Below are 18,887 nucleotides of genomic sequence, written 5' to 3' on the forward strand. Positions count from 1 at the left end.
TACATGCGTCCAGTTGGCCGCTGTTAATTGTCTCATTCCTTTCTCTTATTTCCGTCCTCTCCCCCCAGGCACAACAGAGTCTTTGTGAGGGAAAAACTCTGCGTTTCTTGGTGCCCTATGTGTTTGTTTATAAAAATGAGCAAATTACAAATACTAGGAAGCATCAGTAAACACCTTTAAGCAAATGAATTTACATAAATGACAGCTTGATTTTCAAGGATCTGTTTCTATGATGGCAATCTTCTCTCTGTCATCTTCTTTTCTCTATGTGTGTATGTGATCTTCAGCGTGTCTCTCCCAGAAGAGCCCCCCAGTGCCCCTCCTCAGAATGTCATTGCCAGTGGCAGGACCAACCAGTCCATTATGATCCAGTGGCAGCCTCCGCCCGAAAGCCACCAGAACGGCATCCTCAGAGGCTACATTGTCCGGTAAAATCCCCCCCACCCTAATACATGTCATTGCCTTCTTTGCCTGTTTTTCCACATTCTTGGGAAGTTATGCAGTCAAATTTTAGTCTGGTGAAACTTCTCTGAATAAACAGACTGTTAAAATCTATATATAGAACATTGTGTCACAGTATAAGATTACTCTTTCCTCATGAAACCCACTTGTCTCTGTTAACAGAGCAACTTGAAAAATATTTTATCTGACGTACAACCAGCCTTTAATTACTGGGCTGACTTGAGCAAACATTGTGACTCTAATAGACAGAGTATGCAATAAGCCAAAGTGACTGTAAATCCTCTAAACATATAATTAGCTCGGGTCTCTGTCAGACTTTTTATTCATTACATCCAAATGAAACCGCAGGTGATTTCCAGACAAAGTCAAAGCTGCCTGTGGGATTTAAGGTGCCCCTTTGCTGGTGCTTTGTCCCCCTCTAGAAGGAAGACAGGTGTACTGCAGCTAAATACTGCAATGTCCTTGTCTGTGGAGCAAGAAACTTGGAACAAAAACACATTTTTACCACATCTGTAAATTAGAATATTATGCAAAATATAATTATTTCAGGAATTTAATTCAAAAAGTAAAGCTCTTTTCTATATTAATTTGACAAAGATTGCTATATTTTAAGTGTTTGATTCTGTTAATCCCAATGAAATATGGCTTACAGCTAAAACCCAAAGAAACGGAAAATTTAGTTTCTCAGAAAATGTAAGTATTTAAGTATATAAGTGTAATCAAATTCAGTTATGGAATTGAATTGCTGTAGAAAATAACTTTTTTTGATGTTCGTATTTATTCAGACGTACCTCCGGATCTTTATATTCAAACTTCGTAAATTTGTGTTTCAGCTACCGACTCACTGGGCTACCTGTGGACTATCAGCTCAAGAATATCTCCAGCCCGGATGTGACCACTCTACTCCTAGAAGACCTCATCATCTGGACAAACTATGAGATTGAGGTGGCTGCCTACAACGGGGCAGGTTTGGGCATCTTCAGCCATAAAGTCACAGAGTGGACTCTTCAAGGAGGTAAGGGACTCATCACAAATTAGATATCTCAGTAAATAAGTTTTACCATAAACCTCTCTTTGGCTGCACTTCAAAAAAATGGAATACTCAATGAACAATCAAGCAAAGGGATACCTTGGTTAAACCACATGCTGGTACTTTTAGCAGTGTGAGCAGGTGCTGAGTCCTGGTTGGACGTTTTCCTACAACACTTGTTCTTTCCAGTCAAATTTCCACTGATATGCTTCAATACACTCAGTTACTAAATGTTTTTTAGCTATTGACCTTTTGTGGCTTGCCTTCTTGGAAGTTGTTGTACAGTTGTGACTTACGTAGCCTTACCTAAGATTGTGCAACCCGTAACATAACCAAAACACAAGATTTGTTTGCTTGAAAAGGTTTTCTATTGTCCTATGTAATATTGTATAGAACTACTGGAATAACTTTTAAAGGATATTCCAATTTTTTGAGATGCAACTTTACACAAAACACATTTGGAATAGCTCATGTGTAATAGCTTTAATAGGTTTTCTGTACATCTGGTTGAATCTGGCTGCCGATTTTCTAACTACAGGTGTTCTATGCACCTAAAAATCCCTAAGCATCTAAAGCAGTCACAAGTACACCCACAAAGAGCTCTGGTATTAGGTGTGTCAGTGGGAGAGTGATGGCAGTAGCTGCCTTGACCCGTGCAGCAGCGATCAATACTGACAGCAAAACCGATGCGCACAGACTTTAAACTATTAGTTGAAAGGCATGCTAACACCCTTTTTTTCTAATACCTTTCCGATTCTGCCTCTTCCTTTTTTTTCACCTTTTCCTTTTTTCCCCAATTCTTCTGCTTTCTCTCCATCATTCATCCCAGTCCCAACCATCGCTCCAGGAAATGTGCAGGTCGAGGCGGTCAACTCAACAGCTATCCGTTTTACCTGGACCGCTCCGAACCCTCAGTTTATCAACGGCATCAACCAGGGCTACAAGGTCAGTGGGCCCCCAACAGTGTCTTCACAACAAGCCATCACATCCATTGACAGAGCTGTCAGTGCAGAACATGCTCTATTACATGTAGGAAGAGGAGGGGAAAAGCCAGAAGGCAAACAATATTCTGCACCAATGAGAACAATGGACTGTGTTTTCCCATTTGTCAGTTGAAGGTTGTTCTCTTTCTTTAGCAGCATTTCTCTGTGACTTGCTTCTCATTTCCTGTCTGCACCCGTCTGCTTTTGTGTATATCTTGAAATGTCCAGTGCTGATCAGTTTTGATGTGGGTGAAAATGTATGGAGTTTGGTAAAGTTGTTTTTTAAAAGAAAACCATGAATAATAAAAAATATATATATTGAAAAACTTACGCCATTGTCAGTTCTTAAACATCTAACACTAGTAATTATAACTTATTGTTACAGAATTGGAAAAAGTAGGTGAATTTTCACAATTTTTTGTTTATTTTACAGAAAATAAAAAAAATGCAATGCAGTTTCTTAGATTTTAAAGAGTTAACTGAACATGTAGGGGATGAGTGATTAAACAGGCACAGGGGAACACAGTTTTGGGAGCATTAAGCCTCCTGACTGACTTCTTTAATAAACATTTGCTTGGCCTAAAAGCTGTAAATTAGCCCAAAAGATTAACCACTGGGACTGATTACTTAAATAGCTAATTGGTCAGTCCAGTTCCCATTTGTCCCTGTAGTGTGTGCGGCTATCATTTATGAAGACATGATATCCCATCTCTCTTGAGCAAAATCTCATAGAGCTTTTCTGCTATTCCTAGGTTCTCCTTCATTCAAAACATCACCGGGGCACTTTTCTAAAAATAGACTAAACCAAGATGCCAAGTGATCCCTAGAGTCTTTGGTTGTCAGAGTAATTTTCTTTCTCATTGTCTCTCCTCTTGTTTTTCTAGTTACTGGCCTGGGAACCTGGCAAAGAAGAAGAAGTTTCTATGGTAACGGTACGACCGAACTTCCAGGACAATGTCCACGTGGGATACGTGACAGGTCTGAAGAAGTTCACTGAGTATTTCACCTCGGTGTTGTGCTTCACTACACCTGGAGACGGCCCCCGCAGCCCACCTAAGGCTCTGAAGACTCATGAGGACAGTAAGCAACTTTTCTTCTCACTCTGCCATCCTGGCAAAAGAAATCAGGCATCTTACAGCAACAACATCCTTTGGGCAAGATCTATTATTCATGCAGAATCATGTTGTAGAAATGCTGATAAAAAAAAAGTGTATTTTGCATCCACCCAAAATCTCCTTAATTGGGACTTGACTCTTAATAGCTAAGCTTTAAAAGCCCATCTGCTTGCTGTTGCTTAGTTTGATTTTGCAGAGTTAGATTTACAATCCAAATGTTGAAATGTTCAAAAGTAAATACCGGAGTAAATTATTTGCAGATAGAACTATTTGCCCATTGGCAATGCTCATTATTTTTATTTTTCAAATCAAGCCCCCGGTGCTGTAGGCCACCTGAGCTTTACAGAGATCCTGGATACTTCTCTCAAAGTCAGCTGGAGTGAGCCTAGTGAGAAGAATGGAGTTCTAACAGGTAAACTTCCCAATTTTTATGAGAAATGAAGCACAAAAGAAAAAGAAAAACTGTTTTTATATCTGTCAAAGCTTTGTGGAATGAGGCCAATAACAAGAGCCAACCCTGAGATGGAACTGTGGTAGATTGACCTCATTTATTGTGTTAAGCACATGGGAGCAACAGTAATATTTGTTGTTTATTCTATTTGTGCTGTACGCCTACAACTGCCTTGGCTAGCCTGAAAATATACCTTTACTCTTCTCAGACAGTTGTCGGAAAAATATTTCAAAACATATTCTGCAAAACAAAAAGTGTTCTCGTCTTCTCATCTCGGTCATAATAACTCTACCACAAACATGTTAGCGGTAGTAAACATGACGGTTGCATCAATCTCTGAGAAAAAAAAATTAAGCCCTCTTGTTGTGCATGATAGAATAATTTATGAGGCATCGCAACCACTAAAGAAAGTCCTCATGAGTTATGTGTTTTCAGGAAGTCACAAATAAAGTTGTGGAAGTATGTAAGAATGGTGAAAACCTCTTAAGTTGTTGTAATAGTTGCATTGCCAGCTTTATATGTATCTGTTTACAGATTTACAGTCTATTCTGAGAGTGTATTGAACCACACGATAACAATGGTGTCTATTGGTTTTCATCATTTTCACTAGGAATAGTTGGAATTAAATAGTTCCAAGTTTTGTGAATCCACCAAAACATCTTCTGAAGTCAGAATTCTGACTTTATTTATATTCACACCTATAAACATGCACACATTCATGCAGATAGATAGATAGACAGATAGTAGGCAACTTGGATTTTGTGCCTTTCCTAGGGTTACATTACAGTATGCAGCAGGACTGATGTGCTGCTACAGTATTTGACTGCACAAAATCCTTAGAAATTCATCGTCACTTGTGATGCTAGAAACAGTTAGGCTGGTCAACAAACATAAGTAGTAAACCCTCTGTTTTTCTTCCATGGTTAAATTGGGTGAAGCACTATTCTGATAAACAATTTCTGACTTTGCACCATATACGCAACAGATGTATATCAAAAGTTGAATTTTGAAACATTTTATCATGTTACAACCATAAACCTCAGTGTATTTTTTAAAGATTTTATATGACAGATCAGCACAAATAGTGTATAATAGTAGGAGAAATGAAGATGATTTTTGATTTCCTTTTCAACAAATAAAAACACAAGTGGATGGCGTATTTATATTCAATCCCATGAACTCTGATACACCTAAATAAAATCAATTGTATAAAATTTTTACCAACTACATAATAGGGTTCATCTATATCTAGAATAGAATAGAATAGAATAGAATTCAACCGTGTTCCAAATTATTATGCAAATTGGATTTAAGTGTCATAAAGATTACATTTTTTGTTGTGCTATTAAATTTATAGATGGTATTGTGTATAATACAATACCAATACCAGGGCTCTTTGAATCACTATAATTAATTTCAGAGAGCTGGGTTGATTAGTTTGTCTGGTGAGCTCAATTAAAGGAAATCTACTTAAGGAGGATGTTCCAAATTATTAAGCAGGCCACAGGTTTCAAGCAGTATGGGAAAGAGAAAGGATCTCTCTGCTGACGAAAATCATCAGATAGTGTAGTGCCGTATGACAACGTGTGAAAACATTAGATATGTAACGAAAACTGAAGCGTTATCGTACTGTGAAGAGATTTGTGGCTGATTCAGAACAAAGATAGGTTTGTACAGATAAAGGCATAATGAGGAAGGTTTCTGTTGGACACATTGATCGGATTAAGAGGTGGAGGATCCTGCAGAGGCTTGCGGTGCATGAACCTACTATTCGGCCACCACTAACCAGAGCTCACAAGCAGAAACGGTCGCAGTGGGCCCAGCCGAACATGAAGATTAATTTTCAAACAGACTTGTTCACTGATGACTGCTGTGCAACCCTGGATGGTTCAGATGGATGCAGTAGTGGATTGGTGGTGGATGGCCACCACATCCCAACACGGCTGTGACATCAGCAAGGAGGTGGTGGAGTCATTTTTTGGGACAAAATCATGGGGAGAGAGCTGGTCGGCCCCTTCAGAGTCCCTGTAGGTGTGAAAATGACCTCAGCAAAGTTTATGGACTTTTTGACCGATCACTTTCTTTCATGGTTCAAAAAGAAGAACCGTAACTTCCGTAGCAAAATCATTTTCATGCATGAAATGCACCATCTCATGCTGCAAGGAATACCACTGTGTCATTGGCTGCTATGGGCATAAAAGGGGAGAAATTCATGGTGTGGTCACCATCCTCCTCTGACCTCAACCCTATTGAGAACCTTTGGAGTTTCCTCAAGCAGAAGATCTGAGGGTGGAATGCAGTTCATATCAAAACAGCAGCTCTGGGAAGATATTCTGACATCCTGCAAAGAAATTCAAGCAGAAACTTTCCACAAACTCACAAGTTCAATGGATGCAAGAATTGTTCAGGTGATATTAAAGAAGGTTCTATGTTAACATGTAACTCGGTCTGTTAAGATGTTTTTGATTGAAATAGCTTTTGATTTTAGTATATGTGACCACTTAATGCTGAACATTCAAAGAATGACCGTTCTTTATAATCCATAAAATGTTTAGAAAATCTGCTGTGCTTAATAATTTGGAACAGTGCATTTTGAGTTTTTTATTTTTGAAAAGAATACTATTCTCATGGGGAGCTTTGTTCAGTAAAATTTGATTTATACTGTAGTAGTTCATGACTTGAAAATTATACTGACCATCATTTGCATTGACCATTTAAGAAAATCTGAGAAAATATCACTTGCATAATAATTTGGAACATGGTGTAATGCGATCACAGAACAGCCTACACAATGCGGCTGTTCTGTGAAAGCCTTAGAGGTTTTTTCCATCTAAACTGGGAAATGACAGCATTAATTAGAGAACCACCAAAGATGCCAGTGGTTACACTGGAAGAGCCGCAGACGTCCTCAGGCCAGGAGGAAAATCTGACCGGTAAGATAGTGGGAGATAACGGGAAGATGGATGGAGCTAAAATCAAGGCATTCCTGAGACAAAGCCAATTAGAGACTGAAAAGAACTTGACACTGGGGCAAAGGTTCTGCTTCCATCTACACAACAGCCCTAAACATAGAGCCAGGGATGGAGTAGTAACTGATACAAACACATACCAAAGTTCTCCGACTTTTATTTGTAAGATCATTTGAAACCCATTCATTATTTCATTTGTATTTCACGGTAATGCACTACTCTTTATTGATCTTCCACATAAAATCCTCATAAAATATGTTAAAGTTTATAGGTGTAATATGTTAAAATGTAGCACAATTAAACAGGATAGGAGCACTTTTGCATTTTTCATTCATAGTGCAAGTTTATTTTATTTAAGGACAAATAATACAAAATATATACATACTGTAGTATTATGTATACCTTAAGAATATACATATTTTAAAATTTTTCCCAGGACATTTTAATGTGCCGCACAGTCCCAGGAGACAACACCGACATGCCATGTGAGATTACTGATTTGGCAAGAAATGCTGCTTTAATGCTTTATGCAATCACATGAAAAGAGCTGCTGGCCAAGGAGCAAATTACATTAACTTTGAGAGGTTGAGCGTGTGTGTGTGAGTCTGTGTGGAGGATGTGTGAGCACAGGGAGGTATAATCACTTGCTGATTAAATTTGCTATATTCAATTTTTGATGAAGTTAATTTAATATTTCTGTTAGCTTTCCCCACAGCAGCAAGCTGAGGGTTGCCATTGTCATAAAACCACTGCAGAATTTTCACAGCAACGACCCATGCTCTGTTTAACCCGTTTCTGCTGCTGTGTCAGGATACCGCATTTCATGGGAGGAGTTCAACCGGACAAACACAAGAGTCACCCACTACCTGCCAAATGTCACCCTTGAGTACAGGGTCACGGGCCTTACCGCTCTCACTACCTACACTATTGAAGTGGCAGGAATGACCTCCAAGGGCCAAGGCCAGCTGTCCTCCTCTACCATCTCCTCTGGGGTCCCGCCAGGTCAGTGACCAAAGATGTAAACATTGTAATAAATTTATTCTAAAAACATTTCATCAATGCTATTCCTACTAAATGCTTAAAAAAAAATTTTAATTTAGGGAATGATCTTTCTCGCCATAGAATGATAGAATAGTTTGGAAATGGCTTTTTGACCATCTCCAGATTGATGGGAAGCGACCGTTGATTCTCTAAGGTCAATGCTGACGTCTTTCACCCAGGCACACAGGTTAACCAGTGAACTGTGAAACCTTATAATTTTATAAAGGTAAACACACTTGCTGATGATCGGTTAATCAAGGACATTTTCTCATTGGCTGATGTGTGGTTCATATAAAAGCTCTTACAGTAAAGTTGGGCTTTGTAAAACTACAACCAACTCACTCTGTTTCAGTTTATTTCCCACAGCACACATTTATTTACTTTAACTGTTCGCTTTAATATTGGATCTCATTATTCTAATAGAAAAAAATCACGTTTTTTTTTTGTTTGTTTTTACAGGAACTCTATGGCACATGTTACTGACTTGTCTTTAAAGTGTCTTTCATTGTTGGTTTGTAAAACAGACTCCAGTGAACCAGTTTCCATCAGTATTTAATTTTCAACATTTGGAGAGAGTCCTTTAGAGGAGATTGAATGGTTGCATTTATAGGCTCCGAGGTGTACCCATACTGACAATGACCTGTTATAAAAACGAGGACATGACTTATTTGGTACTCATAAATACAAGCTGTAGAAGGGAAAAATACCACACTGCAAAATAAAGCTGAGTAACTACCTTTCTGCCCATTTCTCTGCTCTTGAGCAGTTTGTTCTTGCACGTCCAAATCCCAATCACAAATTTCAACCAAGCTCAACTAATCCACAGGACAGAATTGTAGGCTTGCTCATTGTAATCAACAAACAGCTTGGAAAGTTTCCCCAACACTTCCTTTTGTTTCAGATTTACTGCTTCACACCGAACCAGGTGAAAGAGGTCCATTTTTCGCCTTCTAGCAGACACAATAAATTCTCATTTCTGTCACCCCATTTGGGACAGAACCAAAGAATATGAAATATTTCCTATATATATATATATGTGTGTGTGTGGGGGTGGGGGTGTGTGTGTGTGTAATATATATAAATACACACACACACACACATCTGGCACACATACACAAAATATTGGCTCTCATGGGAAGATTAGGGGCAATTACAGTCTTTAATGGTTTCATATTTGCAAACTCTTGAAACAGGAGCACAATGCCAGCGGCAATTACTGGAGCTGCATTCAGACGCCGTACATCTGTGAAATCTGGGAAATGACAGGCTGTTATATTGAGAGCAGACTTCGGTGCAGCAGTTATAGTCCCCAGAATGGCAATTACCCCCATTGTATGTGCATAAAGAAAACGCCTATGTGCCTGCAACTGTACCATAACGATTGAGCTAAAAGCAACCTCAATAATTCGTCATGCAAATAATTTTCAAGGTGGTGATTTTACCACAAGACATATAACCAGCGTTTCATCAGGAGTAAATATTCTCGCATTTGAGCAATCTTAGGGGAAAAAATTTTTAAGTATGCCAAGGGGAGTGATTATGTCTTTTTTTTAATATGAAGGTTGTATGCCACCGTTTGACGTTAATGTCTTCCTCTTGGATTCATGGAAGCTATATTCTGCTTTGAAATTTCAATATGGAATGGTAAATTTTTTTATTTGTCCAGAGGAAAATAAACATGAGGCATGAGAAAAGAGTTTGAGTGTCACACAAACCTGCCTAGAGAGACACAGAATCAAAAACTTTAGACATGGACACACACAAAAGTTATCTTTTCAGATTTGTTTTCCTTTCCCGGATTACCCGTCAATAATCCATTTGTATTGTTTATTCAACTCAAGTGTAAATAATCATGGTATCAGATTGAATCAAGTCTCCACGTCTCTCCTGTGTAATTGGCTTTTATAGCTTTGTCTCTGTCCGTATGCTGTGTATAAAACCCTGTTACGAATCTAATTTGACTTTAATGTCTTAGCTGAATTTGGGGGGTGTAAAATAAATAAAAATAAGAATAATGGCTGACAAAATCCACTTGTGTTCAGTATTTGTACCGCCACAAGAGGGCAGTGTGGTTGATGAATTTTGCTAATAAGAACCACCTTATGTATGAAAGGCAGCAAAGGACAAGGTATTAAAAGGGATTTTTTTTCTCTCTGTTTTCTGTTGTCTTTGCTTTCTTACAGAGCTTCCCGGCCCTCCCACCAACATTGCAATAACCAACATCGGTCCGCGCTCAGTCAACCTGCAGTTCAAACCCGGCTATGACGGAAAAACATCCATTTCCCGTTGGCTGGTAGAAGCCCAGGTGAGCCAAGCATAAAACTGCAAATCAAGAATAAACCCTGAAAAAGACAACCATCATGCATGATTATCTTTTCCTGAGTGTATACAGTAAAATATTTTCACCTTCTGCATCAATTTTTTTTAATTATATTTTTTCATGTAACAACCACAGACTTCAGCGTATCTTATTGAGATTTATCTGATGGACCAACACATAGTTGCAAATAATTTTGAAGTTGGTGGAAATCTGCCAAAAAATTTTATGCATTTTCATTAAACCTCTCGTGTGATTTTTCTAAATAAATTCTAGGGCAAACAATTTCCTTAGTGGTATCAATTAAGTATTAAAGTTCACATCTGTCATTTAATCTTAGTACATCTGCACTCAGCAGGGCAGTTCTAGTAAATGTTCCCAGTAGAAGGATACAAAAAGCACAAGTGACCAGTTGTTTCCCCTATTCCTTGTAACAACCTACAAATACACAGTGCTCAGTGAGTAAAGATCTTTAAAAGTCCAATAAAGATTCACTTTTTCCTTTGACCTTTTATACAAGATGAGTTTGAATCATTCTCCTAAATAGTTGTAGAGATTTTCTGATTTATTTTAAATTTTTTAATAGCTCTTGGCTTGCTCTTTTAACTGGACTTGCAATATATTTTTGTTGCTCTTTTTATGATTTTTTTTTACAGATTTTTTGTGTTTCTTTCTTTGGTATCTTGCTAATACATGTTGTGCATGGCTTAGAATGGTTTTAAATGTGCTATGCAAATTAAGTTGACATTGACATTGACCTGTCAATACAGCTGTTATGTAAAGGCTTCAGAGGTCTAAGTGTAACTTTAACGCAGAGTTATGACAAAATGTCCCGTTACCTGAAAATGGAAAAATCCAACCTGACAATCCTGGTTTTTCTTCACACAAATCGGGTCATAAGAAAATGTGTATAGCTTGGCACAAACCACATAAAGGACAGAACAAACGTATAGCAGGTTTTCTCATCATATCAGACCAGTACTGAGCATTTTGACCTACATGCAAAATGCTATGTGTGGTGAAACTGTTTGGAGTTTACAGTAAGATGGCTGGATGTAAATGTAGGGCAATCATATAATCTTTTTTTGGGGCTGCAAAAGAATTGTGACTGGGCTTGAGGTTTACCTTCCAATAGGACATATAAACACACACCCAGAGCTACAATTGAATGGTTTAGTTAATGGCTTAGTGCTGGACCAATCAAAGTCCAAACCTAAATTCATCTAACTTCAAAAATGAACAGGCCACAATTTCAACATCTACATGTGTGCAGCTGGTGAAGATATAACCGAAAAGATGAGCAGCTATAAATACAATCAAAAATTATTCAACAAACCAGTAACTGATTAATATGACAAAGTTTTGTGGAAATGTGTGAGTGCTATGAATACTTTAGCGAGGGACTAGAGATCTGGTGGACTGTCGGAGACTTTCAGAGCTCACTCACCACTGCTCTGCTGTCTTCCTTGCAGGTTGGGATGGTAGGAGAAAATGAGGACTGGGTGACAGTTCATCAGGTGTCAAATGAACCTGAGGCTCGCTCTTTGGAGGTGCCTGGTCTCAACCCGTACACTCTTTATAGGTAACACACGACATTTCACCTTGACTTCCTTTGCTATCCTAGAATCCTGACCTGGTGCCAGTTTTTATCAGCTCGTAGGCATGAGCCATAGGACACAAAGACAAAATAAACACACACACACATAGTCATATCTGGGACCACTATCCAGACTGACACCCATCTGTGCTAAGTTTCAAACATATATGGCCCAAACTGTCACTCCTAGACAAACATTGGTCAGTTTTGAGGAACAGTCCAAGAGCAACCAAAGTTCAAGCCTGCTCCAAACTGGAAATGTATTTAACACCAGTGTCACTGTTCACTCTGAAAGAGTGAGACGCTGCTAACTATAAAAACCTCTGCTCAAAAGTCGACACCTTCCAACTTTACTGAAATCTGAAAAAGCCCACACAGTACCAACAGTCAGTGTGGTGAGGGCGGCAACATGCTGTGGAACTTTTTCACTGCAGGTGGTTGCACCGCATCAAATAATGAAGAAAGAGGGATTCCTCCAAATTCTTCAACTTCGCCACATATCAACAACTGGGTTGTTTAAACTGGGACACAATGTGTTCCAGGTGTTCCAACTGTAGAATAATCCCAAACGCGTCCCAAGGGGGGCTGAAATGGATAAAGTAGGCTATGTTCAGCTTCTGGAATAGCTTTGACCTCAACCCTATTAAAATTTATGGACCATGTTTAGAAGCTGTGTCAGTGCCAGAAAACCAACACATTTAAATAAAGTCTATCATTTTTGATAAGGAGAATGGTCAAACATTCAGAAAACGTATGTCATAAGCTTTTTAATGGCGAAAAAGAATGAGGTGGAGGTGCAGCTTTTCTTCACTGCACATTAAACGAAGTGTTTGAATAAAATAGAATAAACTATAGAATTACAGGACTTTAAAATGATAACACAAGTCCAATTATTCTCTGTTCTGGGATAACTAATAAATTAACAGGCTATTGCATTTGCACTTTCTAGAGGATACTCTAACAAAGAAGTTTGTTAAAATATGGAGGACATCAAAATCACCTAAAAATTAATTCCATTATTCCCCCTCTCCTCTGCACAAGAAGAGTTTCAATTTGCTTTATTGTCTTTGTCTAAAAATGTCATCACTCTGTATCAAAGCCAAACACACTGGTTTGTTTGAGATCCGGTTGTGGAATTACACAAAATTACTCAGACTTCATGTCTTCCTCCATGAAGCCTGTGACTGCATTTGATGGGTAATTGTCCATCTGTGCTGTAAAAAAAAAAAGTAACTCTAACTGTTCAGCTGATGTTATACCCTGTCACAATCATCAGGCCAATTCAATATACACTAAAGCCCCTCTGTCATTAGAGACAGTGTGTGGCCAGACCATCAGACAGACTCCAGATGGTTTACAGATGCTGCAATGCTATCCATTACAAGTTTTCTCCGTGTTTTTTTTCTTTCCACTAATCTGCTGAATCTCTCCTCTTTTCCCTGCTGTTTTAAATCCTGACGGATATTGAATGTTTCTACTTGCTAGTGTATGTGCTCTGTGAGTATTTGCCTTTATAACAGGGTTGAAAAACAATTCTTACCGAAAATCAACATAATTGTCTCAAATTTTCAGAGCAATCAGTCTGTTTTAAGCTATAAGCTAAAAAAAAAAGCTCACGATAGATTTATGACATATCTATGGCAGGTCTTACATATGAAAAGTGATGTTTGGGTGCATGGATGAATGGATGCAACTTTTACACAGTAGTTTAGAGTATTAAAAAATATACATGTTTCCAAAATAATCCAGTAGGAACCCTGCTACTTACCGTGCTGTTCTTTCTTTCAGTTGTTATTTCTATCTGAGCAGTTTGCATTATTATAGAGGCAAAACAGTTGTTTGGAATGAAGCATCTCTTCATCATGCTCTCTTCCAATTAAGATTGTGCAAAAATGTGACAAAATCGCTAATTAAAGTGTACGTGTTCTCCTTGAACTCAGCTAATTTCCTTTTATTCCTGGAGCTCTTCTTAATTTCTTTGTCTTTAAATTGAATGCAAGATCTGTTTGGTTATTTTCCACTATGCTTATAATGCTTATTTTTATTCGGTCTGTTTGTTTTCCCTGATCACATTTAGTTCACCATATTGAATGAGCCAGTCCCTGAAGATCAATAGGAACTGTAGCTTTTCTCGTTCTAATAACTACTGCCAGTTTACATTTCATCTTGGACACAACACATTATTCTGTTGCACATTCAGGTATTAACACAGATAAGTTTCCTCTCACCATATTTATATGGTGTTTAAATTCAAAGGCTTTGATCTCTGTTTAGAAGCATAAAATCTCATGTTAAAACCTGCGAGCTGCATAGAAATGGTTGGTCAGGCATTTTTTAGAAGTTGCATGATGATGATCCAGCAATGTTTCCGAATGTTAGATTCCGGATGCGCCAAGTAAACATAGTGGGCAGTAGTCCTCCAAGCCAGTCATCCAGAAAGATTCAGACTCTTTCAGCTCCTCCAGACATGGCCCCCGCCAATGTTACGCTTCGCACAGCCAGCGAGACCAGCCTCTGGTTGCGATGGATGGTAAGTGACACGGACAACACAATCTGTATAGTACCACTGGGGAACATGTATTAAAACAAGTCTTAAATCATTTTATCTTTTCTTATAGAATCATAATCTTAAAGTGAAAATCAAAAATATATATCAGCATATTGTAGTGTTCATTGTATAAATATTAGAAAAAAATTCAACATTTTTAAATTTAAAAGTTTATAGCTTGGACTATTTTTTTACAACCTAATAAACTTTTTCACATTTGTATCCCTGACCTTACTGGTGTGCTCCTTGGTCTTCACAATGGTTCTGTTGAAGGTGCTTTAGGCCTATGTGGAAATGATAAATTCTGTCTAGAAAACACTGTCACTTTTGTTTTTCATATGTATGCAACGCAGCCTCTGCCTGAATGGGAATACAATGGGAACGCAGAGCAAGTGGGCTACAGGGTCCAGTACTACCGCATCGGCTCACAGGGCCGTGGTCTGACCCACATCATCAATGACCGTCTGGAGAGGGAATTTACCATTGAAGACCTGGAGGAGTGGACGGAGTATGAAGTTAGGGTCCAGGGCCGCAATGGCATCGGGTTTGGACCATGGAGCCAGCCGGTCAGAGGCAGGACAAGGGAATCTGGTGAGTGAGCTTGCCATCTTTTAAAGGAAGAAAGAGGTGTGCGAAGAATGCCTCAGTGGAGAAAGGCAGACATCCTGTTCTCTCCAACTTTGCTAGGGGAAAGAAAATCCCCTTTATAACTTTTGAATAACTGCATTTTCAGCATCTGTTCAGAGTATCTTCATTAGTAGTCAAATTAGAGGTATGGAGCAATGGTTCACACTGCGCCATATGTTTAATTCATTAAAAGACACACTCAGACTCTCCTTTTTATATACCACACCTCAGTTTAGGCTTAGACAATGCCTTTCTGCTCCTCACTTATGCTTTCTTGTAATGTAGCAGATGCTGGATAGAGTAGAATGGAGGGAATGTGGATAATAGGAAACATATGACTTTAAATATAGAAAACACATTTTTTTCCAAGTCTGTTAACAAATTTTTTTAAATCTGCTGTTATGTCTGCAGATGAGTGGAAACTTAGCTAAAGAGGTTTTGGAAAGGAAATGTAAACACTTAAATGTCTTTTCTTTTATAAAACTGCAGAAATTTAAATACACTGATTAGCCCTTGTGATTTTGACCTCCACATTCTTTATTTTCCAGTCCCTTCATGTGGACCCACGAATGTATCCGCCTTTGCCACCACCTCCAGCAGCATCCTGGTGCGTTGGATTGAAGTTCCTGAGCCCGACAGGAACGGCCTCATTCTTGGCTATAAGGTATTTTTCCTGCTTTAATGTTTAACAGCACCTCTCCAATTATTTATTTGCTGAAAGACCAGAGAAATCTAATTAGCTTGCAGAAATGTCATCTTTTCTGTGCAGGGTGCAAAGCAGCACAGTGTCAGTTTGTCTTCACTAATTTGCAAATTCACTTCCCTCTGAACTTGTGCTCCTGGTTTCCTTGCTTGGATCAGGTGATGTATAAGGAGAAGGATTCTGACAGCTCTGTCCGTTTCTGGATGGTGGAAGGGAATGCCTCCCACAGTGTCCAGCTGACCAGTTTGGGGAAATACGTGCTGTATGAGATCCAGGTTCTGGCTTTCACTCGGATTGGAGATGGACGACCGAGCTCTCCGCCAATCCTGGAGAGGACTTTGGATGATGGTACAGATTTACTCTCAATGTACATGCCAGTTATTCAAATTGGGTTGTGAGTTTGTGCTCAGAGTTTTGAATCCCCCCCATAGTCCAAAAACAAGCATTAGCGGCTCACTCTACATTGCCCTTAGGCATAAAAGTGTGCAAGGATCATTATTTTCACCCAATCACCACTGGAGAGAGGCACCACATTTCCCTGCATAGGGATACATGGGCATAGACTGTTAATGCATGGATGAATATCCAATCTTTGATACTGAGCATTACAGCATTGTGCTTTAAATTGAGAAAAGTGAAGAGTGGACAGATGGAGGAGTGTCAAGCCTAAAATGATTATCTATGACATATAAAGGCTATTGGAACATGGATCGTTATGTAACAGAAAATTATCTGGCATTTTTTACCAAGTCATGAGAGGGGCATCATTCACTGTATGCTAGGTTTTCTGCTAAAAGAGCTTTAGGAATCAGCCTACTGGTGAAAATACCCTGTTCTGTCAGTCTGTATTATCTTTTGTATTTTATATGATATTCTAGGGCAAAAACAGAAAAAAATTTAAACAAATTGACTGCCAGCTACAATATGTGTAATTTATTGTTGATCTATTGGCTGTTCAAGTGAGAGGGTGTCAATGCCCCACATTATCACAATACCACCACCAAAACTGTTTAGCATGTTGGAGCAACCAACATGCTAAACAGTTTTAGCATGTTGGTTTCCAATGGTAACTTGGAAATGGTTTCCAACTTTCCAATGGTATAATATTTTTTTCTAAGAAGAATTGTTTCAACAAGAAAATATTAAGCACAAAAAAAGAATTTCTCTACTTTTTGTGCAAAGTTTGCAGTTACTTGTTGGTTGAAGAGCAGCCAAAATCTGCAAAGAATGATTGGATAGCACTTTAGAGAATTATGAACAATTATATCTTTAGGAAGCATAAGAAGTATATATACATGTACGTTAGTTTTGAACTGAAACCGAATGGGTTTTGTTTCCTGCTGTTTTCCTGCAGTACCAGGACCTCCTGTTGGTATCCTCTTTCCTGAAGTACGGACCACTTCTGTCCGGCTAATTTGGCAGTCACCTGCACAGCCCAACGGCATCATACTTGGTTAGTAACACTCAAAATTCTTTCATATTTTGGAAATATTTTTTTATTATTTCTAAATGTAGATGGATGATGAAAACCATAACTGAATCTAGAACTGCACTTGTTTTAGGTTACACACCTGAAAGCAAAGAGAAGCACAGATGTAGTTTCGAATGACTCCCAACATATTGTTCTAATGCTATTGTTGACTAAACTGACATGGCAATGTCCAACAGGGGAAATTAAATTTTGTCATGTTTCAACATTGCAGAAAGGGGAGTTTAGCTCCCTCCTAAACTTGCTGGGGATTTCCTTGTGCAACTGTGATTTGTTGTACATCTGGTGTGTAATTCAGTTTCAAATCCACAGTGGGTCTTACAAAGCAAAGCAGCAGGCAAGGGCAGATGCAAATGGAATAGTATCATCTGGGACAAAAACTTAGTTTGTTATCATTGCAAGGGAAGATGGAGAAAAATGAAATAACTTATATTTATTGTAGCTTCACTTATCCATTTTTCCTCTCTAGCCTACCAGATCACTTACCACCTGAACTCCACTAACAGCAACGCAGCCACAGTAGACGTCCTGAACCCCAGCACTCGTCAGTACACTGTGACCAGCCTGAAACCGGAATCTGTCTATGTATTTCGCATCACAGCCCAAACCAGGAAAGGTTGGGGTGATGCAGCCGAGGCCCTAGTTGTGACCACAGAGAAAAGAGGTAAGTGTGAACTTCAGGCTGGGTTCAAATTAGATGAATTTGTAATGATTGAGACCAATTTTAAAGCAATAACAGAAAGATTTGTGCTAAATGTGATACATTCAAGTTATGCTTACCGAGCAGTCATGGATACGTGTCTCGACTTGTTGGAAGATGCTCTAAGCCTTCCCTCCGCTTCTAGTCATTAATTTTCCAGTCAGCAGTCCACTGAGCAGATGTGTTTACTAAAAAGAGTGTCTGTGCGCTCCAGGTATTTATTAGATGTACTCTGATGCTGCATTTATCTCTTTTCTTCAAGGCATGTGGATAATTGTTTACTCTGCAATTTCAGTCAGAACCGTTACACTTGGAAAACGATTTAGGAAATCTAAAATTTGCTACTCACATCCATCCTATTTTTAGTGTAAGGGAAAGCGTTTCTTTGGCACATTTATCAACCAATCACCTTGTATTTCCTGTCTACCATTTTCAAATCAACATGCCATTAAATGAATGTATTTGAGTGAAATTCTAATATTGTTACTCCTGAGCTAACTGGATTGTTGTTCAGTGGTCACTTCTGAAATGAATGAAAATTTTACATTTCAATTGTAACTCCAGGTCACAGATCTTGTAGGCCGAGTGGAGAGGTACAAGTCAGAGTTACTTGATGTCCAGCACCAAGTTTACATAGATGATTAGATAATTTGAGAAGCCATAGTATCTGCTGGTGTTGGTGCACTATGATTTATCAAGACCAGTGTCAGCATAGCCATCTATCAGGAAATTTTAATGCTGATTTCACCCACTTTTCAGTAGAAAGATATGCGTATTACATGTTTTTTATAGTAATATGTTGTACTCCAAATTGAAACAATTGTATTTGTATGAGTATAATCAATAGCATAACAA

The 18,887-nt window shown here is 38.6% G+C and overlaps 1 protein-coding gene across 6 annotated transcripts in view; it reads left to right on the forward strand.

Annotated features, from left to right (window-relative positions):
* sdk2b (sidekick cell adhesion molecule 2b) overlaps nt 1-18,887 on the forward strand; it is a 316,443-nt gene that overhangs the window by 263,257 nt on the left and 34,299 nt on the right. For all 6 annotated transcript variants that reach the window (XM_032574402.1, XM_032574400.1, XM_032574403.1 and 3 more), the window contains exons 16-29: nt 288-428; nt 1,296-1,477; nt 2,322-2,437; nt 3,360-3,555; nt 3,904-4,002; nt 7,821-8,012; nt 10,235-10,356; nt 11,841-11,950; nt 14,345-14,495; nt 14,867-15,104; nt 15,689-15,804; nt 16,002-16,191; nt 17,198-17,296; nt 17,802-17,996. In XM_032574402.1, coding sequence (XP_032430293.1) covers nt 288-428; nt 1,296-1,477; nt 2,322-2,437; nt 3,360-3,555; nt 3,904-4,002; nt 7,821-8,012; nt 10,235-10,356; nt 11,841-11,950; nt 14,345-14,495; nt 14,867-15,104; nt 15,689-15,804; nt 16,002-16,191; nt 17,198-17,296; nt 17,802-17,996 — 2,147 coding nt within the window. The remainder of the gene's footprint in view (nt 1-287; nt 429-1,295; nt 1,478-2,321; nt 2,438-3,359; nt 3,556-3,903; nt 4,003-7,820; nt 8,013-10,234; nt 10,357-11,840; nt 11,951-14,344; nt 14,496-14,866; nt 15,105-15,688; nt 15,805-16,001; nt 16,192-17,197; nt 17,297-17,801; nt 17,997-18,887) is intronic.

The sequence above is a fragment of the Xiphophorus hellerii genome, chromosome 10 (assembly GCF_003331165.1).
Source record: "Xiphophorus hellerii strain 12219 chromosome 10, Xiphophorus_hellerii-4.1, whole genome shotgun sequence".
NCBI classification, from domain to species: Eukaryota; Metazoa; Chordata; class Actinopteri; order Cyprinodontiformes; family Poeciliidae; genus Xiphophorus; species Xiphophorus hellerii.